We start from the raw sequence: 27,516 nt of genomic DNA, 5'->3' as shown, positions 1-27,516 counted from the left end.
TATTCCTGGAAGTCACTATGCATCTGTGAAGTCTGTGTTTCCATATCCTGTCTCAAGGAAGCTGACAACTATTAATTTCAAATAATCTATTAGAATGGAAACAAACTTAGAAGCAGCAGATCTCCCAAAGCATTGTTTAGATTACAATTTATTACTAATGTACTTTAAAGAAAGTATGTTTAAACTAAGAAATAATGGAGCAATTCTATGTTTTAGGCATAATTAGAACAATTTGAATTTAGTTCCAATTGACACAATATTGACAAATACTGACATTGTCAATACTATTTTAAATTATGTAAAATGAAGGAATGTGTAGTTTTGTTGGAGACTCACAAATAGTCTAATGCATTTTAGTTAACTTATCATAAAGGAATATATCCTAATTTAATTTGAAAGATTATAACATATTATAATAATATGAATTCCAGTGGCATGGAACAAAGACTGATCAACATGTTTTTTGATTGAACCTGTATATCAATTCACATTAGACCAGCAAATGCACCAGAGCTTCTAATAGATTTTAATGCTAAACTGGGTGTGTATAAGTCTTTCAAATTTCACAAGGATGATATTTCATACTTTTAATCATAATCCAAATCAACTCTATAAAAGTGTTGACTCTCTCTGGATAATACCCTGAAAATGATCACTTATAACTAAACTTCTATAAAAGGTAATTTATACAGTTAATTATCTGTTGAAACTATGTATTCTAAAAAGTTAAGTAATATTCATGATGTTTGTAAAAGACCTCAGTATTTTTTTTAACATTTTTTATTGATTTGTAATCATTTTACAATGTTGTGTCAAGTAAGATCTCAATATTTTTAATTGGCATATAATGACAGTGAGTATTATTCACAAATATGCAAAAGCACATAGTAGGCTTTATTTCTGGTTTTTAAATTTTTTTGTTTTTTACTTTTCTTTTCCCTGTTATTTTTACATTATTGCATCATGGTTTCATGTTATTTTTAATAGACCTAATAGGAAATCTATCATAAACCATTACTCTATCTTTCCATATACATATAAACCCACTAACACCATCACCCCCACATAAACATAAATGAGACATGTACATGATACATATACATATTGAAGCTATTCTAATGCTCCCTATAAGGGGGAAAAGGAACGTGCACATATGATCACTCTTACATTAGAAATGCCAGTGTATGTCAGAGAGCTAATGAGGGCATCTTTGACTTGCCCCACATCCCATTCCTTCAGAAGTTAGATTCCTCTTGAAAGAGATAGAGATTCCAAAGTTTCCTCTACTTACTGAAAGGCCATAGACACTAAAGACAATACTACATTTCTACAACACATGCCATGACAGACAATGAGAGCTTCATCACTCTTCATAAACCAGAGGACTGACATGAGTTTAACAAAGCTGCTGTTCCTCACATGGTCCCCAGTACTTTCAGTGGTTGCTCCTAACTCATCAGGCTGCTACTCCTGATACTGGAAAGAGCCCCAAGAGTAAATACAATCCCAAATGGTTCCTTATTATTCTGATGAATGACTTAGCATTAGAGTTCATGACAATCAGATGAAGAGAAATAGCTAAAGCTGCTCTACTACAATGATAAGAGTTTTTAAATTAAACTTCAAAAGCCCTTTGCAAATTGTTGATTGAAATACATAATAAAAACTATCCAGTTGGGCTATGAAATAGCTCTCATCTAGCCTGGTTATATTATAGAAGCTCCATGGGAGAAAATCTGGGAACTCTGGGATCCACATAAATGTATGTATTTGAAAAATGATTTTTAAAATGTGTTCAAATGAAAATGCTTGCCTTTTTCAGTCCAAATGGTAATTATAGAGTACCTAAAGCTATTACATGAAATATTGCTTCACTTTGTAGGAAACATAATGATGTAAAAACACACATTTCTATCCATTTTATATGTCTGAAATAAGATGATATAAAATTATGGCAAAGAAGTTCAACTCTCATATTGGAAAATCTGAGCTCTATGAAAGTAATAAACCACATGCTGTCTGACAAACTGATAGGGAAGACAAAAGAAAAATCAATTAAGTAAAAAGAAATTACTCAAGCAATGGAAAAATAATATCATCTGTTCCATTTTCTAATGTAAATATGTAACTAGGAAATGGATTCTATGTTTAACATAGACAAGCAGTCTTTCAGAAAGGTCTTAATGATCTGTTGTATTTTCCACAGCGATTGTGCTCATTTTCCATGAAGGTCGTGTGCGTATATCCCAACTGTATGTTCCTTTGGACTCTTTTTTTTTTTTTAACCTTTGTCTTTTCTATAGAATACCATTAGGATATATGAGAAACATGGATATTATATATATTAAAGTATTACTAGTATTTATTTTAATATTTAAGACTGTTGTGTAAAACACTTGGTGAGTGATGCTGATTTGTTCATCACGCAAAATTACTTTTACGTTGTATAGTGGAAAATCTCTTGAGAGATTTGCCAATTACTCTCAGAATAAGTGTATGCCTACAACAATAGTACAGGTGTTTTCTTTCTAGGATTAGGCACACAGAAAAGAACAAACCGCCTAAAGTAACTAATCTATGGCATAGTAGTAATAACCAAGATTAATTATGAGTTGATTAATTCCAAATTAATCTGAATTCCAATAGGCAGCTAGAAAGAGGTTTCACTCCTGCTTCTACCCAACCGCTCTGGGCTTGCCAGGAAGCTCTGTCAGTGAACACAGAAACTGCCTTTCCACGCCACCTCCCTCACCTTCTACCCCAGACCACTTACAGAAAAACTTAAATTCTGGAGGTGCCAATGGTGACTGGAGTAGAGAGGAGAAAAGGCAGTTAGGAATTTCCATTCTTTAGCATTTCAATTCCTGTCTGCTGTAGGACAAAGGATAAAATATCTGAGTCACTCAAGGGGGAGCAGCTGCAATTCAGGAATTCCCCAAAGTCAGTCTTATATTTAAACTAATCACAACTGCACAGAGGGCAGCCACACAGTGATCCTCTTCTTGCAGACCGCTACCACACTGAAGTGACAATAATTAAAGCTTCTGCAGTGTGTGTGGGTGTCACCAATCTTTCATCCACCATTATACTCCCAAGATTTAACTTGAGGTTTTCACTTTTCCTCTTAGTTTAGACAGTCAGCTACCAGTGCCCATTTTATTGTCATGCATGGGTGAGAGGGGCACCAGGAAGACTCTTGAGTTCACCTTCTAAATAATCCACTGTGCCAAATAGCTAAGGCTGCACATAATAAGCAAACAGTGAATTGTATCTTTATACAGTTATTCTAAGACTTCTGGATGCATCTTTCCTTTAATATGTTCACCAGCTGCAGCAGACAACTCCAATCACTGACACAATGTAAATTCCAACTTCTATCCTGTCAGAACCTTGATTTACTTTGGGAAGTCAGTGTTCTCAAGGAAAATTACTCAATTTCTCAGCTTCTCATAAAGCCAGAGCAGGCAAAGTGACACAGTTCTGGCCAGTCAGATACAGGTAGAAGACATCCTCTCCCAAATTTAATGGTGTGGTCTTGCTTTTTTGTCCAGTTTTTCTCTATTTCCTTCCTAAACAGTCAACATGAGGCGATAGGGCCCAGATGTGCAGTAATTAGCTATCAAATGGAAGAGCAAGCCTGTGGATCAGAGGCCCCAACATGGACCACAGGGAAAGAGCCTGGGATCTAAAGGGCATCCCTGAGCCTCTGTATTAACCCTAGTCATGGCCTGATCTCAGGCTTCTTGCAGTGTGACACAAGTAGTTATGCTTCTGTTCAAGCCCCTGGGATGGGTTCTTCTGCTCATTGCACATGAATTTCTAACCAACAGACTTTTAAAACATGACTCAGTATTGATTCTAGTGGTATTTTAGAACATCACATGTGCTAGCACTTTGCTGAAGAGAGAATATACGTATGGGACAGGGGTTGATCAACACTCTCTGAGGCATCTTTAAGCTGTAAAACATTATGCTTCTACAGCAGTTTACTTCTAGTGATAGCAGTTATAATTTCTGAATCACAAAGTGGGACAATTTGTCTGAAAATTTTTTTTTATGTTTTTATGTAAGTAGGAGTCTGCACGATACAGTCTGGATTCTAGAAGTATCTAAATTTCTGCAATACTTCCGTTGTTTATGGTCCTAGCAGAAAAGTATGATTAAAATTTGAATCACCTCAGAAAAGTACAATGGTGCATTCTAAAATAGTAACAGAAAAAAGACAAAAAAAAAAAAGTGCTGAGAGAAAGATTGGTGCTAAGGGTCAAGAACATGACAGCCATTAAATCTGTTTTTTAAAGATGCTATTCCTTAACAAAAAAATAGGTGATTTTGTGACAGTTTAGATTCCTGTAAGTGGTTTATTACTTTTTCCTGGATAAAGATCACGGAATTGTAGTAATAAAAAAGACATACCTAAAAATGTATGCTCTGACCAATTTTTTTAAAACATGATCTATATCAAAATCACTGGGGGTTGTTGCTAAGAAATGTAAATTCAAAAGACATGCTGAAGATTTATTTAAAAATCTCAATTTCTGGGGGTAGGCTGAAGATTCTGTTTCTAAAATAATTTGTTCTGCATGATTCTTGTGCTTACCACTTTCATTTGAGAACCTCTATCATAGTGGACACAGCAGAGTACTAAATCTCTTGATTTACAGTTTGGAGTTGACTTCTAGCAATGGCTTAAAATGCTTGGCATAAACCTTGGAAATCACATCAAACACTCAGAATCAATTTCTTCCATATTTAACTTTAATGATAATGTCCCTAGAAAGCAGGGTCTAATGCATTATCTTATATGAGATATTTTTAGCCATGATATACTGTGGCATAATGAGACAAGGTCCTTCATGATATTCCTCTTGAAATCCATAAGCTATGTTTTTTTTAAACAGACAATTATATCTAACATAATTTGTCTGAGTTGTGTGAAGGCAAGGATGCCAATAAAGTTGTAAAATGACCTATCTGGAAAATGAAAGAGAATTTTTCCGTTTTATAAATTTTAATATCACTAGTAATGTAGAGCTTGCTTGAGATGAAGCATCTTAAATAGAGCAAAGCAAAGAAGCTTCATTTCAATTGTTGCTATAAATTGTGCACATAAACATTGAAAAAACTATAATATTGATAAAAAAGAATTGAAAAAATTTTTGACGATTGCATGTAAAACACATAGAATAGATTCTAGCAAACATAAAACCATTAAACTATTTAAAAATCATGGAAAAATGGTTAGTCTTAGTTGTATCAAAATGGGTGACAATTTTTTAAAATTATCAGATTACTAGAACAGTATTCTTTTTTTTCCCCCCACAAGAATTTATGGATTTAGAACTAGTTTCTACCTAACTAGCAGCTTGGCCAAGTAACCAAACTCTCTAAGAAATATCTTTATTCAATACATCAGTTAGCAGAGTCACACATTATTGAGAATTAATAGTAAGATGAGATATAAACCTATTCTACTCTTGAACTTGTACATTGCTTTATACTAAATCTTTCAAAGGAGGGACATTGTTACATGAACAATATATAGTCATTTTTGATTATATGATTTTCATCTAAATAAAGCAACTGATAGAAAAAACAAAGATGAATAGGCACTCTGTGTGCTGAATTGATGATATTAATATTTATACTGAAGTTTTTTACTAAAAGATAACATAAGAGGAAATTGGAAGAGGAACAAACTCTAAAAGTGATTGGAAGGACAGTTTGTCTGGGAAAACATACAAAATGGAAGTATAAAGATAGATTAAATACATTAAATTTCTTTATACAAAATTAATGATTAATTTTACTATTTTAATGCCAGTGAAAAAACTACTCAAGATGTTCACAAGTGACAAAAGGTAATAGCAGTAGACACAGAATCTCTGGTGTGAATTAGAAAAATTTTAAAGTCACCTCATAACAAATATTTTCTTGGTCATATATTTGCATGCTTGGATTCTTTGTAATATATTTTACATCCTCATAACATAGATGTAAAAAACTTCTCTTGCTGTAAAAGGCAGTGTTTTCTTGAAAGCTTTCCATAGAACAAATCCCTCAGAAAATCATGCCATATAAAACACATTACTTTACCACAAATGCATTTCTAAATACGACAATATATATCTAGACAATGGTGTTCACTAAATTATACCTAAGTCATCACTAATTAGCTTAAGCATCCATAAGAGAGAAGTTTCATGATATTTATTCAATTATTCTTGACTTATCCTTGAAATTGTATCTTAATATATTACATATACTATTAATTGTGTCCTTGCTTTCATATGTGGCACAAGATGGTACATCTTTGGGAAAGGAATGACAATATTTAAAAATCTATGTTTTTATTATTAATTCAAATTGAATTCTATCTTTTAAAGTAAAAGTATTGTTTTTAAGTTGACAGTGAAATTATTTTATCCTTGAAAAGAACAATAAAGCTTAACCTTTTAAGATAACTGTAAGTTGAATTTTGCTAAGATCCTTTCTTCATCTGAAATACTCAGAATATGGTGGGAAATAATTTTATCCTAATCTAGCCATGAATTGTCACAGCATTTAAACCTACACTAACATGACAGAACTAATAAGCTGAGGACTTTCACATTTCATTTGCTTAAACTCAAAATATCAAGCTTTATAAATTATGACATTAACATAAAGGGTTAAGTGACATGTGTACAGTTCATGTCCCTACTAAAGGGCAGTTCACATTCTAAACTGGGCAACGGAACCCTGCTAGACCAGTCTATTTGTGGCTATTCTCATTTTGCTATTTAGCTAAGTTTTTTATTTGACTAAGCATATATTTTAGCCATCAATTATTTCCAAAAAATTATAAGTAACAAGAAATAAGTTCATAGATGCAAATTTTTACAAATAATTGCAAAAATTAAAAGTTGAAAGTTTTCAAAAGTTTTGTTTTTGAAACATCACATTTTAATGACCAGTACTTAACTATTACTTGGACCAGAAAAGATCTGTTAAGAAAATTTAAATTTCCAGCAGGAAAAAGAAAAAGCAAATTTAAGTAATTCAGCAATAGCAAATAGATATTTTAAAAAGACACAATTTAAAAGCTTGAAATCATCTTTCTTTAAAAAAAAGTGTAAAATTATTTTTAAAATATATTATTCATCTTCCAAAACAGAAATTAGCTTTTTTATTAATGAACACCCAGAATCTAAACTTGGGGGAGGGGACACATCCCCTAAGGCCTAAGCTTTCTATAAACAGTAAGTTGTTCTGGTAAAAACTCAACCTATCATACGGCCAGAACCTGACAGCAGCAGAATCTTATCACTGAAACTCAAATTACTTGCCAACATTTCCAAGGTTACTGGAGTGAAACCATCTCAACAAAAGCATGTTTTTCATTAGGTAGGTTTGTGTTCTTGGATGCTGTATCTATTATATATGGACTTCCTTAAGAGATACAAGAAATTATATAAGGCCTATCTGATAAATGCACACAGAATAACCAGCTTCTTATTGTTGGATTAAGTTATTTTAAGCAAGAAGTTATATTTTTTAAAAAATCACCAAATGCACTAATTATAACCATTTCTTTCCTTTTGTAGTAGTACAAAGTGTAGATTCAAGTATATTTAATGTTACTCCAAAACCAACTGCTTTTGAGTTAGGAAGAAAATAATTACAGTGTTCTTTAATTAAAATTTCTTTGAATTTAGAAAAAATAAAAAATGAAGAGCATTAAAATACCAGTAACTCTCTAACATTTCACAAGATGTTTTATTCTTGTAAGAAAACGTCTCTTTTAAAGAAGTGACTTTCTGTTTCTTTGCCCCCTGAGAAAACCTCAGAGAGCAGAGAATTAAACAAAGGTAAGCTTCATAGGCATTGAATTAGAATATAAAATAAGCATGTCTAATTCATATATAACAATGCCTTTTGAACAAAAAACAACCCCCAATCCACAGGACCATGTATCTGTACATGAAGTTTTCATCATAGTCACTGTGTAAACACTAAAACATTAATTTGAGAATTAGATCATCACTAAAAGAATCTGAAATTTTGCAAAGTTGTTCCACCCAAGTGATTAAGCAAATTATTATTCTAACAGTTTTTATTTTATAAAAAGCAACAAGTACTTAACCTTAAAAAAGTTCAAAAACTATGAGAAGAATCATTCAGACATATTCACAATTCTTCAACAGCTGACTTCACCGTTAAATATAACTTATTTGTTGTAAAATTCTACTTCAAAATAGTGTTTTACTGCTTATTTGTAGTTATTGAATCAATAAATAATCCATGGAAGTGAAAATGTGAAAACTGTCAGGAGTATTTATAATTAAAAATGATAATCTATGTCTAAATAAAAATTGTACTTCATCTAAATAGAACACTTCTCTTACGGTGGTAGAGTTTTCCATTTCACTAAGGTAATAAAATTCTTCTCAAAACACATAATAATTTAAAATTTTTCATCTCGAAATTTACTTCCTCTTAACTGTTGAAAATGTGCTTTTTAGAGAGTAAGATTACTTGCTAAATTCTACTTTTGGTATCTACTTAAACAATCATTTCAGACACCTCAAATAATTTTTTTAAATCTAATTAAAACTTGTGAATAATCTACTAATTAAGTCCTAGCTCCCTAATTGTGATTATGTTCTTTATATGATAGAAGAAATTTTTTACAACTAACCAAATATAAATTTTTCTCCATTCATATTTCAAAAAAAGGCATTGCAGAATTTACATTTGAATTAGATTCTTTTAATACATAATTTAAAAAACAAAACAAAAAAATTTAAAAAACAATTTATTATAAATTTTGTAAAGATTTTGCCTTTAAGATAAAAAATTCACTATTAATTAAGCCATTTAAAATCTGGTTATATTTTCATTTATTCTTCATATAATTTGTAGACCACTAAGGAGTATAAAATGCTTCATATCTGTAAAAGTTTAACATTATAAAGCTAATAAACCTATAAATTCCTCTAAAAGACAGGTAGTACAATAATTTATTGTAGCAGAAGATATTCTTGGAAACCTGAATCATAAAATAAATCGCCTCTAAATAATTATTCTGCATGTTTAAATTCATTTTTATAATTTTCTTGGGGGAGACAATTTTATCTGAAAGTGTGAGAGAGAAAAACACTTCAGTCAGTTTTGATGGCACCTCACATGATTAAACATGTTCACAATAATGAATGTAAATAAATGTAGGTCCTCTAAACATCTTTGGTGCCCTGATAAATATTTATCCTTGTCTTTTGTGATAAGGTCTATTGTCTGCAGTCTCACTAAGGCAGAAGGTGGGGAGGGACACCTCCAAAAGAGTTCGAAAGACCACGGATGTGGAATGGGTGTTTCTATACAGAAAACATTTAATTAAGATCATTTCTGATTTTGAATCTCCCTCTGTGCTGATGAAAAGGCAAGCTGTAAGGAAGAAGGAGGGCCCCCGCTGGCTGTAAACAGGGTAGAACAAATACCCTGCAGCTCCAAAACAAGGAAACACAGGCCCCCCTGCTGGCTAGCAATGGGAGGAAGTTATCTCCCACAGACTTCAGAGATAAGTCCAAGAAAGGAATATAGATATGAAAAACACAGGCTCATGGAGAAGGAAGAGGAAATGGAGCTAAACCATTCATCATGGTTTAGTTTCACTGTTTTGTTAGACTGCAGTCAGATTTCTGAGCACTAAATGGCTGGGGCTTTATGCTTCAGAAATCATGGCTGTTTATTCCTAAAGGGTCGGGGAGGATATCCCCTAATACCCTACTATATTAGCAGCAGAATGATGTATCAATAGGCTGTTTTCGTACATCAGATGATGAATGTTGTCTCATTACTATTTTGCATTAATAAAAAACTCTTTTCCCACTGAATCTCAAACAATAAAATATCATAATAAAGCTGTATAAATGGAGATATTTAATAAAGAAAATAGAATGGAATTCACATGTTTCTCAAAATGTTAAACATTTGAAAGAAAAAGTTTGGCAGTTCAGTTTGTAGTTTTGAACCACAGTGTCTTCAAGGAAATTAGAGTGGTGATCTTAGGGAAAACCTGACTTATCCTTAATTTGACGGCTTCTTTGTAAAGTTACGGAAAATGAATTTGAAAAACCTGATACATTATGAACCTTTCCCACAATATTTGTTTCTGTAAGGCTTTTAAATGTAATCTCAAGAATTTTAAGCCTATGTTCATTGCCTTTTATCAGAAAAAATATATAATTACAAATCATGTTTCATTCATTAGGTCTTCTGACTCATTCCTATTAAAATAAACAGATAGATAAATAGATAGATATACAGATAGACAGATAGATAGATAGATAGACAGACAGATAGACAGACAGATAGATAGATGATAGGTATAAATACTCCAGTGTAGTACAATTACATTAAATAACTATCAGCTGAGCTTCAGATGTTGGACAAAAAAAAACCAAACAAACTTTCTTCCTGTTTCTTAAGAAACTGTCCATTAGCAGGTTGTTCTTGGTTTTTTAAAATTGTTAGTTGAAACACTGGGATTTCAACCAAAATTAAATTTTACTAAGAAACAATAGCATTATTGCCAGTGATATTACAATGACACGCTGGTGACAATAATTTTCTTTCTTTTCTTACTTAATAGAATATAATTTCTAATGAAAATCTAAAGATGGCCAGAGATATGCTAAAAATTATCTAAAGGAAAATTATCTAAAGGAAAATACGGAAAACAAAGAGATAGTAATAGCTACACATCTACACTTTTAGACCTAAAATGTATATGCTTATCATAAATTGGCTCTTTGACTACAAAATAGGTAGTAGTTATGCCAAAGGATCATAGAGTATGATAAAGCAGCAGAACACAGTACTGGTTTAATATCAGTGAGCTATTTGGAGAATCAATTATTCTGTAAAGAGAAAATAAACCCCAGTCCTTTTCTCACTAACTATGGGTGTATAATGGGCTGTCCAGGTGTTCTGACGCTCAGTGTCTCTACCTGAGACCATTATAACTTGGGTATTATAACTTTGATTATTATAATGGTTATAATATTATTATAATGGTTATATATAACCATTATAATAATCAAAGTTATAATACCCAAAGGACTAAAAGTAAATATAAAATCCCTCTTGCCTGCTCTTTGCCTTTTGACACAAACTGTGATGGCATATTCATCTTGATTACACTCTATTTTTAATTCCTACAATTCTAACCACTAAAGCACTTTGGTTTTTTCTGTTATCCACTCATTTTTATAACAGGAAAGTGAAATTTAATGGTAAATTAATTGCAAAAATACTGTCATACAGACAAAGGTAGTGAAACTCCCAAAACTTAACTTCTGTCTTGAAGCAAAACTACAGTAAAATCGTATGAAATTTCATGCACAAAGTGATGTTTAACGGAGTGAATGTGACATAATAAAAAAAAAAAATCTGAGGATGTCAGCATTAAAATCTATGTCCAAAAGACTAAGAGAAATTAGTCCATGATCATATACCATACATATGGAAGTGTTTTGTGAACTGTGATGTACCATATACAACTGAAACGTCCCAACAAATAGGTCTTTCAACCATTAATAAAATGAAAACTGTACCTTAAATTTCACACTTTAAATTGATCAATCTTTGTCAATTTTTGTCAGTCTTCGTTCAAAATAGATGATAGCTTACTGCAAAGATGTGGGTTTATGATGTGTCTTAGCTAAGCTGTATGCCTAAAGGGAGTGGCATATCTACATTCTGCATAAGACTATTTAGAGAATGCAGTTGACTCTTGAACAACATGGGTTTGAACTACGTGGGTCCACTTATACCTGTTTTTTCAATAAATACTACAGTACTACGCCATCATGAGGTTGGTTGACTCTGTGGATACAGAACCATGGACAGGGAGGATACACTAAAGGACTTGAGCATCCTCAGATTTTGGTATCCATGGTGGATCCTGGAACCAATTCTCTGTGATACTAAGGCAAAACTGTACTTCCTTTATTGGAGTTCCTCTGGCATTATTTATACACCTTTAGTCTTTTCAATGTATGAAGCTTCATTACTTGTAAATAAATAAATGAATACAAAGAAAAAAGGTATTCATTTCACCAATGATAACAGCCATTTTCTAGAATCTACCATACACAAAGTAGCTGATGAGTGCTAGAGCATAGGTTCTCAATGCTGGAGTCACATTAGAATCATCTGGAGATACTTAACAAGTACCTGAGCCCCACCTACCCAATCAAATCAGGATCTCTGCAAGTGAGACCTGAGTATTCTCCCTCCCCCAACCAATAGGGGGATTATTGGGTCATAGAGCAAGATTATATTTTACTTTTCTTAACACTATACATACTTAAAGTATACAATTTGATTAGATAGATGCATATAAAATATCACCACAATCAACTCTCAACGTCTATTCCTGAGTATTTTTAAAATCTTCTCATGTGTTTTTAAAGGGCAGCTAAAGTTGAACAACATGGTGCTAGCCAGAGAAAGAGATAAATAAGGATGATTCCTCTCTAGAAGCATAATATCAGTTGTAGCAGACTAGCAAATAGATAACTCAACACAAGGAAAACTAAAATAAGTCTGAACACACAAACAAGCATGATGTTTTGAGAAAAAAAGAGTAGAAATGAGAAAAATATCTTCACATTAGTGTTAACCATAATCAACTAACTATATCTGATGAATCTATTATAGTTAGAATCACTTAAATTTTACATCTTATGACAAAGTCATCATATTTATCATCTGAAATAATTTTTACTCTAAAATAAAACTTTAAAATGTTTTTCCAAAAAACTCAATAAATTAGCTTACTCTCTTTTGAATCACATAAAATAACAGTATTTCAAAACAATATTTAATATTCAAAATACATTGCAATGAAAATATATCAATGTTAACATTAGCTGTTAATTATAACTACCTATCTACAAAAAAGTACTTACTATAAGAGGCTATTACAGAAATTAAAGATTTTAAAATTTGAGAAAGCTGACATCAAGCAAAATTTCATTTTATTTTTAATATTGAGATATTTATTTCAACTTTTCTGTACATAGTCTGATTTGACCCAGTTCCCATCTCTTAATTTGAAGTTATTATGGAAGACTTTGTCATGCTTATCTGTATATATTTATCACTGTAGTTATGGTCCATCTATCACTGACTAGCTGCATGAACTTGAGAATTCACTCAACCTTTCTGATACTTTATTTATATAATATAGACATTAGGTCAGATGCTCTCAAGAAAACTATCAGATATTTAAAACTATGATTTTATAGTTTCACATACAGAAGCCCATCCTTTTACAAAAGGAACCCACTCAAAATTTGGAAAACTAGAACTATTTTAAGCTACTAACTGTCATATTTCTCAACCTTGAAGAGAAGAGCCCCTTTTAGAAGAAAAAAGTATTTGCAGACTGTCAGTGTGAACCTAAATTATTTTTTCACAGTTTAAATATTAAAATTAAATATAAATTCCTAGGACTTATAACTTTTATGAAACTATGAAGTCAAGAGAAATGCATAAAATATAAACAAAGCTACAAAGAAAAATTCATTTGCTCCCCTTGTAGAAAGTTGAATAATTTCTTTATTTCCCAAGATGCAGGCAAAGAATATCTTGATAGTTACTAAGTCAATTGAAAATAATGTTTTCTTCATCAATGGTTGATAAATCAGTGCAACTACAGTACATTCAATCTAGTTTCCTTAACTATTAAAATAGTCAAAACAATCCAGCAAGTGTTCAAATACTGTGTTATTGACATTGTGTGTGGAATATACTACATATCACACTAGTAAGAGTTAACATACCTCGACACTTGGAAAGAAGTAACTAAGACCGAGCAATTAGAATTTTAAAACCATAATTACAGAGATTTAACGTTTGAGTCAAGAATTTTAACTAAACAAAAATATAAGAAAAATCTGGCTTGGCTGCTCTTATATGAAGAAGACAAGCAGAACAAAAACTATTTGAGACACGTTGTGTGAAGTAGCTGCTAAATTCATTCAACCTGATGTCAATCTCTCCATCTCAAACTGTCCATGACATCCTCATGGCTCTCCTATTTCTAGCCAGTTCATCCCTACTCTTTGAGTTTAAGGATCAAATATCCAATTACATGCTTCAAGAAAGAAAACACTGAAAATTACATAATCATAAATATTTCAACATGGACATGAGGAAAACATCATAACATAGCCTTGGAGGTGAATTATCTGGTGATTTAGGTATACAACCATTTTGAATCAAATCAGAATAATGTAGTTGTATTATATAATAGTTATAGTCTCTTGAACTCTTACTCAGAATGCGAACAATTGTTTACTTTAGCCTCCACAGATTTGGAAGTAGTCAATTTCAGAGTTTTAAACAGTTATAATTAAAATACTGAATAAATCTCTGACACTTCAAGCCTCAATTTAGCATTCAGAAAGCACACTTACACTAGGTCATTTCTAAGTCACATATGTAATTCCTATTTCTACAGTATTCCCCTAATAGGAAATGTCAAAGGCTTCTATAAGTTACCAAATTAAACATCTCTTCAGTCCGACCCACCCAGGAGATCACAAGCACCTGCTTATTACAAACATGAGTCTTCTCAAAATAATGATCAACAAACACCATTTGAATATCCACCATGTTCCAGGAAATGGTCTACATATGAAGAAGCCATAATACACAGTAATCAAATGTGACTGAATTCATGGGAGTGAGAAGAGGAAATGGCAAATAAATCGGGAAGGAATGAACCTGGTACCAAATTGTGAAGAAAAGCAAAGGGCAAGCTGAGGAGTTTGGGCTTTTTCCTCTGAGCAATACAAAGTCATCAAGATTTTTGTATGGATGACTATCATGATCTCATATAAGTTTTAGGAAGAACCCCAATGGCAGTGTGGTTGATGGACAAGAGAAGAGAAATACAGAAATAGTTAGGAGCTTGTAAAAAATCAAGGAGTAGATTTTGTGGTTTTAAAACAAAGGTAATAAATACAAAGATAAGAGAAGTATGGGACAAATGTAAGATGTGATCAGTAGGATTTTGATGAATGTTGGTTAAGGATAGGACAGAGTAAAGAATTTAGCATAAAATAAAAATTCAATGAAGATTATGTATTAAGAGCCTAGTAGGTTACTATCAACCATCAACCAGGACAGGAAATGGTAGGAGGTGCAGTTTAGAGATAAAAATAGAGCTCACTAAAGTTTTGGGTATCTTCAGGTTATCAAACTAAAGATACACTAATGCCAGTTGGAGAAAGTGAACCTTGGGGAGTTCAAGCAGAAGACAAACATCTCTTCAGCACAGAGGTTAAAAATTCTAGCTGTGCTAGAGAGACAGCATTATGTACACCTTATCATAGTGCCTAACATATAGTTGATTTTCAATAAATGTTTGATGAATGGCTAGATAAATGCTGAATATCAAATTCTGGCAGGAATTTATCTTGACTTTCACAAGCTATAGTCATATTGTTAAAAAGAAAAGGGGAAGGGGGACAAGAGAACTCACCAAATGAGAAAGTCATTATACTATATATTTAAGAGGTTAGTGTCATAGAAGGTCAAAAAGTACTGAGAAGAAAATCTGAGGGAGTAAACATCCAGAATGAAGGAAAAGTAGATGATGAGGGAACAGCTCTGGGAAACAATAAGAACACTAAACACCTCCTTCTGAGACAACAGGGTATTTCTAAAGGTCAGGTTCCTAAAAGATCTAATGCTGGATTTAAATAGATTCTTAATTCTTATCTCTGACCCTAGTGTCATCCCCACTGTAGTTGATCTTCCCCGTTCCTGAAAGACTCATCTTATTAATAAGTATAACTAACCAGATACCTATTCCTAAATAAGTATCACCCACAAGCTTATATTTGGCACCTTAATGCCTAGAGTATAAATTCAAATGAGTCACTTGGGCTTTGTAAGAATTTGCCAACGCTAGCCCCATCACTAAATATAAGGACATGAAACTTGAACAATATGATTACTTAAGTTAAATCGATGGAACTATATGTGATTTAGTATATGATATGGATTACATGTTGCTTTAAAACATTCTCAAAACATTTAAAATTTGATTATATTAAAGCCTTATTATAAACAACCCAAGATACACTTAGATACATTTTGATAGAAATAAATCTCAGAATTTAAAAAATTGAATGAGAAATAGACTAGGTACTCAGCAGAATTAATAAATTAGTAAAGAGAAAATAAACCCACAGAGAATATTATAAAGATTTAAATGTGAATGTAACTTCCTTAACAGTACCAAAAAGATGGCAAGCAATAAAAAGTACTGTTGACCATTCTCACTTTGGAGTATTCTTTCAAATTCTCTTGTAAATAAAAAAATTAAACTAAAGTATGTAATAAAAGAATAAGCTTCCAGCTCTGTGGGGATAACATAAAATTAGCAAGTGACCTGGTCATTAGAGGAACCCCAAATCAACACCTCAACAAATTTAAATGATATTTGTATATCTCAAGATTTATAGAGCATCAACACAAATTTCTGATATTCTAATTTAGTTCACTAAGAATAAGATAGCTTCTTAACATGAAGAATACTAAAACTTTTTAACATCATACTTAAATAACCATCATGAGAATCACTCCCAATAAAACTAGGGAAAAGAGAGTTGCTCACTGTTATTTAACATAGAACTGAGAGTTACAGTCAAGACAGTAAGTGGTGAATTAAAAATTTAAAAGTGTGTGTGATATTAAAAAAGATAAAATTGTCTAAATTCTTAGAATCCACAGATAATATGATTTTCTGCCTGAAACCACAAAAGAATCAACTGGAAAATAATTGCAATTAATAAAGAGCTAAATTAATTCCATACGATCAGGATACCAAAAAAATGTACAAACTTGTACTATTTATCTGACTTTGCAAAAAACAATTAAAATATAATGGATAATTCTTCAATATCTAACACAGGCTAGATATTGCACTGTTCTAAGCACTTTACCTGTATTAACTTATTTAATCCTCAAGACAACTTCATCAACTTGGGATAGATTTTTAGCTCCATTTTTCTGATGAGGAAAGGAAGACCCAGAGAGAGTAAAGAATTTTCCCAAAGTCACGCAGAGAGCAAGTGATTCAAACTCAAGTTGCAGAGTCATCTGGGGGCAAACGGGGTAAACCTAAATTATGTACCATCACTCTTACTTTTCAAATTTCTGAAAAAATGTGCGTGTTCATATACTGAAGAAATGCACCTGTTTATAAAGGGATAACCTGTTATGTTTAGGTGGTAAGAATAGGTTGTTTTGTTCATATCTGTATTTATTTTCATTTAATATCTGTCCATTTGTAAATATAATATGTGTAATGAGAAAATATAATAAATGCAATTTTAAAGCACTCTGCCTGGGTGATGAGGCCAGATGTATAACTATCTGTATTTTGGGCATCACACTTATATTCCACAGTGTTAAAGGACTAAGAGCCCATCGGGCTAACACCATGACTATCACAAACTTAAGCAACAAGTTTCAAGGGTGATGGTCCTCCATTCCTGCCAAGTGGTTATAAACAAGAATAATAATGACTTCACTTCTCCCATCTCAAAACTTGAGGAAATAAACTTAATGAAGATGATTCCAAAGTAAGTTTAGACCATTTTACCCAGATGTCAAAATGTATGAGGTATAGAGTTCAATGTTATTTTAAAGTATAGATAATTATCCATCTACTCAAGCCCATAAACTATATTTTACAATTTTAATATAAATAAATATATTTTAAGTATAATACGAGAAAATAAACATTATTATCTGGAAAGAGAATTTTATACATATATTTCTAATTACAATCCTACCTATGTATATTTGCTTATAGCAGATCTATTAATTTCCATACATGACTTTATTCTAGATTTTAGAGGAGAGTTATAAATAGTCCCCAAGTTTATATGCTATATATTTGCTGCTAGGATGATAATTTAAAAACAAAAGCAAGTTCTTCCACAGCTCTGCTTTAAAAAAAAAAGACTTAAAGTATGAGTAAAGAACAGTAATTCATGTTTTACATTTCAATACTCAGAAAATTGTACTAATTATTGATGGAAAAATAGGGTGATATAATAAGTAGTTTTACTTACCATTTGGATAGAATGCTTGGAACTTCATTTGGACAATTATCCCAGTAAAATTCCTTAAGATCTGAAAATGAGAGTGGTTGAGGAGGATCAATAACACATACTTTCTAAATTATTTTATAATATATTAATTCCATATCATCTGAGACCATATCAGTTCCAGATTTCCACAAGGATACATTCAAGATGGGATTTTCGTTTAATATGAATATTGTATAAAGTCAGGAAGTATCATGCCCTTTTATTTATTCACATACCACCGTTCATGCACCTTAGTGTACTGCTCCAGTCTGTCTGCCCTCAATCTCAACCCTGACCTATAGGAACCACACTGCAGATAAAAGAAATAATTCATTCTGACTCTGACTTGATACTTCCCTTAAAGTCAAGAGATTGCACCACTATGTTCTTATTTTTCAATGCAAACTTTCTTTAGGGGAAAACTGTATTACGATGTTTTTGTGTGATTAAGACAAAATCTGTATCATGAAATGTTTATGTCCATGTACCAGCTGAACTAGTGAATAAGTTTGGCAGTTGTATCACTTGTAGAAAAATTTATTTCAAGGTAGGAATTACAAGCTTATTCAGATATATACTTTAATTGCCAAGTACTGTTATAAAACTAGATAACTACTCATCAATCAAAAAAATTCTTATTTTTAAAAGATGAGGAAATTGAGACTCAGTGAAGGAGAAATAGCTTAGCTAAGATCTTAGTTTAGAGGTAGTACTAATGACCAAATGCTAAGTCTCAAGTCTTTAGCTATCCTTTTCTATGGTATTGTTTTAAAACATTTATTAAGGCTCTGATATACCATGCACTGAATTGGGCACTGGGTAATGATTAAGACAGATAAAGGACCTGCCTTCATAAAATTTAATTCTAATGACCTTGATTCACTAAAGTATTGAATATATATTTCTATCCAATTAAATGATATTAGAATGCAAATACAGCTAAGATACTAGTATTTTAGAATGCTGCTCTATTATGAGCCAAGGCTGGTTTCCAATAAATTTTTTTTAACCCGTCAAATACTTAGCTAAACATATGAATACCTTTGACATGTAGATAGGTATTTTGTAGATAGGATTTTAATAAATCCTTCAAAAATTGAAATGCATATTTTTCCACTGAATATTTTAGAAGGAAACTTTTATTTGCTGACTGATCTGAATATCTCAACTTTCAGACTCAGTCTGAAGCTTAAAAACATCCTGTAGAGATTAAAAGTTCCACATGTGCAAATGAGTAAATAGATTCCACATGCAAGAGCAAAATAAAGGCCTTGAGATCTGTTCTGGAAATAATTTCTTAACTACTGTTTCATATTTAGCAATGAGTTCAGTGTTCTGCTTATAGCAGGCATTTGCAAAATAGGATGTCATAGTTTAAACATAAAAGATAGAATTTCTAGACTACTAAACCACCTTTCTCACACCTTCATTTTCATGCCTCTTACCAATAAAGATATAAGTAACTACTTTCCTGTTTAGCTGCATTATCTTAATGGCTTTGGAAATACAGACGAGCCCAAAATAACTACTAAACATGAGCCCAAGTTCTGCCTAAATTAAAACAACTAACAGAGAAATATGCAGAACCAAGTGTAAAATGATTATTGGTTAGGTTCCCTGGAGATGGACAGTCCAAAGTCTGTGAATGTAGCTCCTGTCTCAGATCACTGAGGAATGCTTCTGTTTTACCAGTTAACTTCCAGATTCCCCATAAACTCCCTTCATATGACATTTAATATACTGAATAGTGAATCACGTCACTAAAAAAAAACAACTTAGAGAATAGACCCACAAGGGGTCTCCCACATCTTCACAGCTAAGCTAAGAAGTGTTTCTTTCATTCTCATACACTTAGGACATAAGGAGCATTTTATGGAAGGTATTACAAAAATAAAATTCTAATACATAAAATACTATAATAATACTATAATAATGTATCTATATATTCACTAGAAATCTCTGACCTTGAATCTACCACTTCTACTGACCAGCTCCATCATTTAAGGATATTATCTTTCAGAATTATGACATTCAGAAGTCATAATCAGCTGCACCACCAAGGTTTGTAACCATCATCTTTGACCAATTTCATCCTATCTTCCTTAGAGTAAATTTCTTCCAGTAGATGAGATCTCTATAGATTTTTCTGAACTGCTCTGCACTTCTAGAATTAAATTTAGCGACTTCCTAAGGAAGACCTCAGAGCTAACTGTCGTATGCTATGCTTTTATTCCTAATAACTGCCATTTTATATATATCTTGGTTGTGAAACTTGAATTCTTTTTTAAATATCAAATATCAGAGTGTCCCTCTTTTGTTCTATTTCTCTCTCTACTTAAAAATGTCACTCTTATTTATATCCCTGAAACAAATGGTGCATGCATTGATATTATCTGTCATCTGGTTAGAAAAAAATGTTAAAGATTATCTTCTCTAAGTATTATTTTGCTTATGACTGGCAATCAGAGGAGCCAGTAAAATGCAAGTGATAGAAACAATGTTTCATTCCCATTCATTCAAGCAAGACATTAACTAGGGGCCAAGTGTTTATGACAGAAATAAGCCACATTGATGCTGACTCTATTTGCCACAACGCTATCAACTACTATATGTTTGAAATAAGATGACCAATTTCTTTTAATAATGTTTTTGCTACATAGAGTTAAGGGAAGGAAAAGGGACCACTAAAAGGGAAAAACGCCTAATAACAATGATGGCGATCATCATTTACCCATGCCCATTGTACGTTATGAAGAGTTTAAACTGGAGAATAACATGACTTGATTAACCTTTTTATGACATTACTCTGGCTGCAAAGTTGAGAACAGATGTAGAAGTAGGGGTGGGATGGCTCTAGATAACGCAGGAAGAAAAGTTAGAAGACTGCCTATAGTACAAGCATAACATACTGATGCTTTCAGTTAGAAAGCAGTAATGGAAATGGACAGGAGCAGATGCAGCAGATAGATACGTCTGGAGAATGAACTGTGAAGAGAATTGAGGATGACTCAAGGTTTTGGCTTGAGCAAGGAGGTACTGTAGTTTTTTTTTTTTGTTTTTTTTTTAACAGGTTTAGGAAGAGACAGACATACTTATACACGGTGGAGCAGAAGGAGAATGGGAGGGAAGACTACCACTACTTTGACCATTTTGACTACGTAGGTTTAAAAATACTTGTTATACGTCATGGTATACAAAATGTTCTGTCAAATACCATAACTTCTACTTTATCGACCACAGTTCCTTCATAATAAGGACAATAGACAGCCTGCCATTTCTGTTCTATCATGTTAAGGTGCGTCTTGAGTAATTCCCACATCTTCTGTATTCTCAACTTCTTGCTCTACCAGCTCCTTCCTCACAAATCATTAAAAATGCTCATGTTTCCCTTATTTTGACAATTAATACATCTCTCTACCTTGTGAATCCCTCTAGTTAGCGTCCTCCCCTCTATTTCACAGTTAAGCTCCTCAAAAAGGACACGAACTTGTTCATTTGAACTCCTCCATTTATTTTTAATTCTACTATGCTACTAAGTGGGTGTTTCCACTTCCTCTGCATTACTCAAACTGGCCTCACAGAGGTCCCCAAGAAACTCCTAATTGTGACACCTTATGGGTTATTTTGGCAAGCACTTTTACTGGCTCCTCCTCCTCTTAAATGTGACATTTCTGCACATTGCTGTTCCTAATGTTTTTCTTTCTCCTCTCAACATTTCATCATAAGTAATATTAAAACTCAATTTATTAAATGCTAATGATCAACAAATCTGTATCTCTAATCCACTCTTGTATTCTGACCTGTAGGCTCACATTCAGCTGGTTACTTGGCATCTCTACCTGGGAGTCCCATATACACTTTAAACAAAGCATGGTTAAATAGAGTTCCTTACCTTCCCTCCCAAACCTCCCATCCTATTCCTGTCGGTGGGTAGCATTCCTACTACTCATTGGCTCATGACTTGCCTGAGAGTCAGCCATTATTACTGCATTTTCCACATCTTCCAAATTTTATCACTGACCCAGTCTTGTCAATACTACTTCCCTAGCATACCCTGCATCACCTCATCTCCATACCCAATACACTCTGGCCTTATTTCATGCCTCAATATACCTGAATGAATAACTTTAATTCCTCTTACTGTGCTTCCCCTCTTCATCTTTTGTATTATCTCCAAAAGTTTCTTTCTAAATTATACAGCTCAATTGTTTTCCTGCTGAAAAGTCTTTAGAAGGTCTTCACTGCTCAAAGGAAAAAGTCTATGGACTTTTTCATGGCTTCTGATCTTTCTGAGATCTGACCCCTGCTTTATCTCCTTATCTTCAGTCTTACCTCTCACCAAACCCTATCTGCATACTGTAGCAGTAGCATATACCAGACCTGTTGTTTGATGCTTTGCTTTTTTTTTCCCTCCTTTCAAACTGTGTCATATCAGAAATGTGGGCCCATCTCTACCCATGAGTATTCTTCTCTCTGTCTATCCAGATCCTGCTTCCCTACTTAAATGAGTATTCCTTGACTGTCCCGGTAGAAGGGGCTCTTCTTGGTTATTTTACTCCTGTTTGTACTAAGTTCTCACATAGCAACTCTAATATTTTATGAAACTCATTGATTTTATACCTTTCACTTCACTCTACTGGTCTTGTCTTGATAACTCTACTAACATGACTGGTATTCAATAAATGATTGATGCTATTCAAGAATGAATAAAGAAGAACAATGAATTAATTACTGAATGAATGACTTCACCCAAACCCCACCAAAGCCCCCTGAACATTTCTAAATGATTGTTAAAACTCCTCATGATTTATTTTCTAATCTCATTTTAAGGTAGAGCTCACTGAAAATAATATACCTATATTACATAAACACTCTAGCATGAAAAGAACAACGTGTCAACACAGGACAAATCTATTAGGTCAACTATTGACAGACATAAATCATTTCATGGACTTTGGCTATAACTAAACTTGAGAAAACAACTCCAAGTTAAACTTTGAACTTTAGAGTTTAGGGAGAAAGAAAGCAACTGAAATAAACTGCATATTCAGCTTAAGTTCAATTAGTGCTATTTCTAGAGACAGCTTAAAATACTATTAGCTGTCTTGTTTCTATTGCCAAAACTAACCATAGGCAAAGCATGTGAATTGCTTCAGGTCTTCAGCAAATAGTGATATTTAAAAACATTTGTAATGTTATTCATGTGGTTGAGTCAGAACTACACTTATCCAGTGGTACAGATGGAAATGATTTGTTCTGGAAACGGAGATAGCTTTATTATTTTACCATTTTTACCTATAAAAATAAGTTCACATGTTAGTACATATGAAGAGTTTCAGACCATAAAATACACCTAGACATATTTGAATCTGAATGCTATTATATTATAGCTCTGAAATTTAGAATTGATGCTTTCACACTGTTCACTTTGTACCTCTATATTTAATTACATTTGAGTCTCTATTTTAATTTTTGTAATACATACAGTGTATACACTCATTTTAATTGTAAAAGAGTCACACAATACACAAATATTTGATATAAAAAAGTTTCCATTCTTCCCCTTCTTTACATTTATTCCTTTCCCCAGAGGTAAGTATTTAGGGTATATCATTCAAGTTATTATGTTACACAATTACATATGTGGTTTTTAACACATATGATTAATTATATATATTGTTCTATGTCCTGCATTTTCTCTTAATATTGAGACTTAAAGACATTGTTGGTAAAAGTATAAACTGTCAAGAAAATTGTTGAAGGGCAATTTTAAAATTCAGCTTTTAACTAGTAAGTCCACTTCTGCAAAAGAAGGCATGAACAGTAGTACTACTTACAAGGCTGTTAGAAATAATAAAGTAGCAGAACCAATATAAGCATCTAACAATATGAGACTGTTTTAGTATATTATGGTATGTCCAAACTATGTCCATGCTATTATCAGATTGCTATTTAACACAATGAAACAAATCTAAATGCAGTAAATGTAAGTACTTATATAAGTTATTTATTTTGTTCTGGAAATATTAAGCAAGCTTTATTTCTAAGCAATATTACCCAAGAATAAGTTTAGAGAAAGAATATCAGTAATTCTAAGAACTGTGAGTACTTCAGTGTCAGAGAAAAAACTCATAAAGAAATAAGAATTTCTGGTAGATTTCAGATTGAAAAGGATCAGATTTAGTTTTCTTTAGAAGTCTCTCTCTCTTGGGGTGTGGTTACAAAGATCAATGGACTTGGAAAACTGACTTTGAGAAGGCATTTAATCTTTCTCAGACTGTTTCACAATCTCTAAATTGGAATAATGAATGATAACTAAGCACAAAAACACCTAGCATAAAGAGCTACTTGTTAAATGTGTTTAAAACTATAATGAAAATTCCTCCTCCAACAATTCTTTGATGAACCCAACTAAATTTTGATCATCTGAGTTCTTTAATACCCACTAACTTAATTTATACAATAAGTCAGAACAATTGGTTAATAGAACTAATTGGTTAATAGAATTGGTTTTTGCTTAAGAATGATGATTTATTAAATAAAACTATATTTTAACTATAGCACTGGTAAAAAAATACTCTCTTTTTAAGTAACATTAATTTCATTTTAATTTACTATTCAGCACTAATATATTTTAAAAGGTAAAACATATTTACAGTAGCCAAGACCAAAATGTCTATCAACAAATGACTGGATAAAGAAGATGTGGTGTACACACACACACACACACACACACACACACACACACACACACACACAGGAATATTACTTGGCCATAAAAAAGAATGCAATAATGCCATTTGCAGCAACATGGATGGACCTAGAGATTATCAAATTGAGTAAAGTAAGTCAGACAGAAAGACAAATATATGCTATCATTTATACGTGGAATCTTAAAAATGATGCAAATTCTATTTACAAACCAAAAATAGACTCAAGGACATAGAAAACAAACTATGGTTATCAAAGGGGAAAGGACAGGGAGGGATAAATTAGGGGTTGGGGATTAACAGACACACATTACTGTATATAAAATAGATAAACAACAAAGACATACTGTATAACACAGGAAACTATATTTAGTTTCTTGTATAGCATATAATGGAAAAGAATCTGAAAAGAAAAAATATATATGTATATATGTGTGTGTGTGTATATATATGTATGTATGTGTATATATATATTATATATATTCAATTATATATATATATATAATTGAATCACTTTGCTGTACACCTGAAACTAACATTGTAAATCAACTATACTTCAATAAAAAAAAATTTTTTTTAAAGAAAGAGTATAGAGGAAAAAAAGGTAAAAAATTTACTTCAAAATGAAAGTTAAATCTTAATCGATGATATAAAAACTTACTGAAAAGACTAATAGTTCTTCATTTCTGATAATAGTTTGCAATTTGCCATTCGCTCGTATCTCACTTTCTATTTTTATATTTATTGCCTAATACAAAATAAAATACTTGTTAAGATATGGGTTTTCTTTTCCTTTTTATCATTTTACTACCAAATCCTATTCATGGAATGTGCTAAATAAATGTGAAATGTGGGAAACAAATATTGGTGTTATACCTACATTACTGTTACTTCTGACAGGGAATAAAATGGTGAAGGTCATTAAAGTTAAGAAAGTTCAGTGACCAAATTTACGTTACCATTTTGTTCTCCCACTTTCTTCCAGGCACATCTTAAGGATATAGTTTCCATAGGGGTGCAAGAGGGGCTAGATGGAAAAGAAGACAGAACCAGAGTCCTGATGGTTTGCTAATTGGCAGGTTCATGTTTGTCTTCTATTAAATAATACAGAAGGAAAGAAAGGCCTATTAATATAATATCAGGGCCTTATTAGTCACCTAAATATCTAAGCCAGTCCTTATGTACAAAAAGTAAGGGCAAGGAACTGATTGAAGACTGAACTATAGTACCCGCAACTTGCTGTATCTGCAAGATGGGCCCATGTGCCAGGTTATTCAAATGCAACTAATAAAATAAAGGCAGAAATGCTAGATATGAAACATAAGAATGAAATAGAAAAAAAAACTTCTCTAAATCTTCAAAAAAGAGCTTAGGAAAAAAGAATTGAGAAATATTTTTAGAAGTGTGATATAAATATTTAAAAACATTCACCTCTCAGACAGAGTGTTAGAGAAGAGATAGCTAAATAATTCACTTAAAGGAGATAAAAAGAGGAAACAATTATTCTGTAATTAAAGATAAATTCCCAATTATAAATAAAAGATAGTTCCAAATGTAGTACTTTACTCAAAATATCATTTAATCTATTTCATATTCTCTCCTTCGAGAGAGTTCTTGTGAATTATTTTTCAAAATCAGATTCAATTAACATTCTTAAGATGGCGGTTCACATAAATTACCTCATTTAATTCTCTCAACAGCCCACCAGGGTAAGGATTATTAGACTCATTTTACTGATGATAAATCAAGGCTCAGAGAGGTTAACAAACTTGCTTAGAGATAGCATGCCACAACCTTCAGAGCTGGAATTTGAATTCCCACTTGTTTCACTCTAGATTTAACTCTCTTCTTACCACATCACAGTTACTTTAAAATCCTTATTTAAAAACACCTTTAGAATGAACATGAATACTTTGCACTCATAGTTTTAGTTGGCTTTTATGAATCAACAGAAATATTCCCATTAGATATTTTAAGATAGCTTTTATAAAACAGGTAATGACTACCACTTAATAAACCTAGTAGTATAAAGTTTCCAGATATATCCCATTCTTCCCATGTAATAGGAAGCAGAAGGAGGCTCTAAAATGAATGCTATATTATTTTGTTGTTGTTCTTGGGTTGCTCTGTTTAAAGAGAAATTCTCTGTAATTAAATGGCAATCAGGCACTTAAAAGACAGGCTGATCTCAGTACTGTATTTACGTAAAGCAGACAAAGATTGCATTTTCCATTTTGTGGTCTGGACACCTGGTGCACAAGCTCCAGCAAGATGGTCAGCATAATTGAAACCATCCTTCATGTGCTTGTGACATAAACAAGACTCTGCATTCTGAAAACTATATTTTAAAAAATGGATAAAATTTTGTTTGTTTGTTTACTGTTATGAGTGCCAATGTCTCTGTCCCTAGTTCAATTGATCTTGTGGCCATTTCCGTAATTTTTTTAACATCAGTTTTTACTTAATAAAAGTACCTTGCATTAGCAAGACCTAATTATGTTACGCAAAAGCCACAGGAATAATTTTAGTTCATCCAGACATTCTTAATCTGTATTAGTGGAAACATGTTACAGTCCTGATGAGAAACTCACATATCATTATCCAATCTCAATAGCTGCTTACCTCTATTTTGCTATAATCAAATC

The 27,516-nt window shown here is 32.3% G+C and overlaps 1 protein-coding gene across 5 annotated transcripts in view; it reads right to left on the bottom strand.

Annotated features, from left to right (window-relative positions):
* LOC105086820 (uncharacterized) overlaps window positions 1-27,516 on the bottom strand; it is a 380,981-nt gene that overhangs the window by 332,753 nt on the left and 20,712 nt on the right. For all 5 annotated transcript variants that reach the window (XM_064496518.1, XM_064496510.1, XM_064496521.1 and 2 more), the window contains exon 2: window positions 18,144-18,204. In XM_064496518.1, coding sequence (XP_064352588.1) covers window positions 18,144-18,204 — 61 coding nt within the window. The remainder of the gene's footprint in view (window positions 1-18,143; window positions 18,205-27,516) is intronic.

The sequence above is a fragment of the Camelus dromedarius genome, chromosome 2, assembly GCF_036321535.1.
Source record: "Camelus dromedarius isolate mCamDro1 chromosome 2, mCamDro1.pat, whole genome shotgun sequence".
In the NCBI taxonomy this organism is placed as follows: Eukaryota; Metazoa; Chordata; class Mammalia; order Artiodactyla; family Camelidae; genus Camelus; species Camelus dromedarius.
The sequence above is the reverse complement of the archived record's forward strand: the minus strand, read 5'-3'. Positions and strand labels throughout refer to the sequence as shown.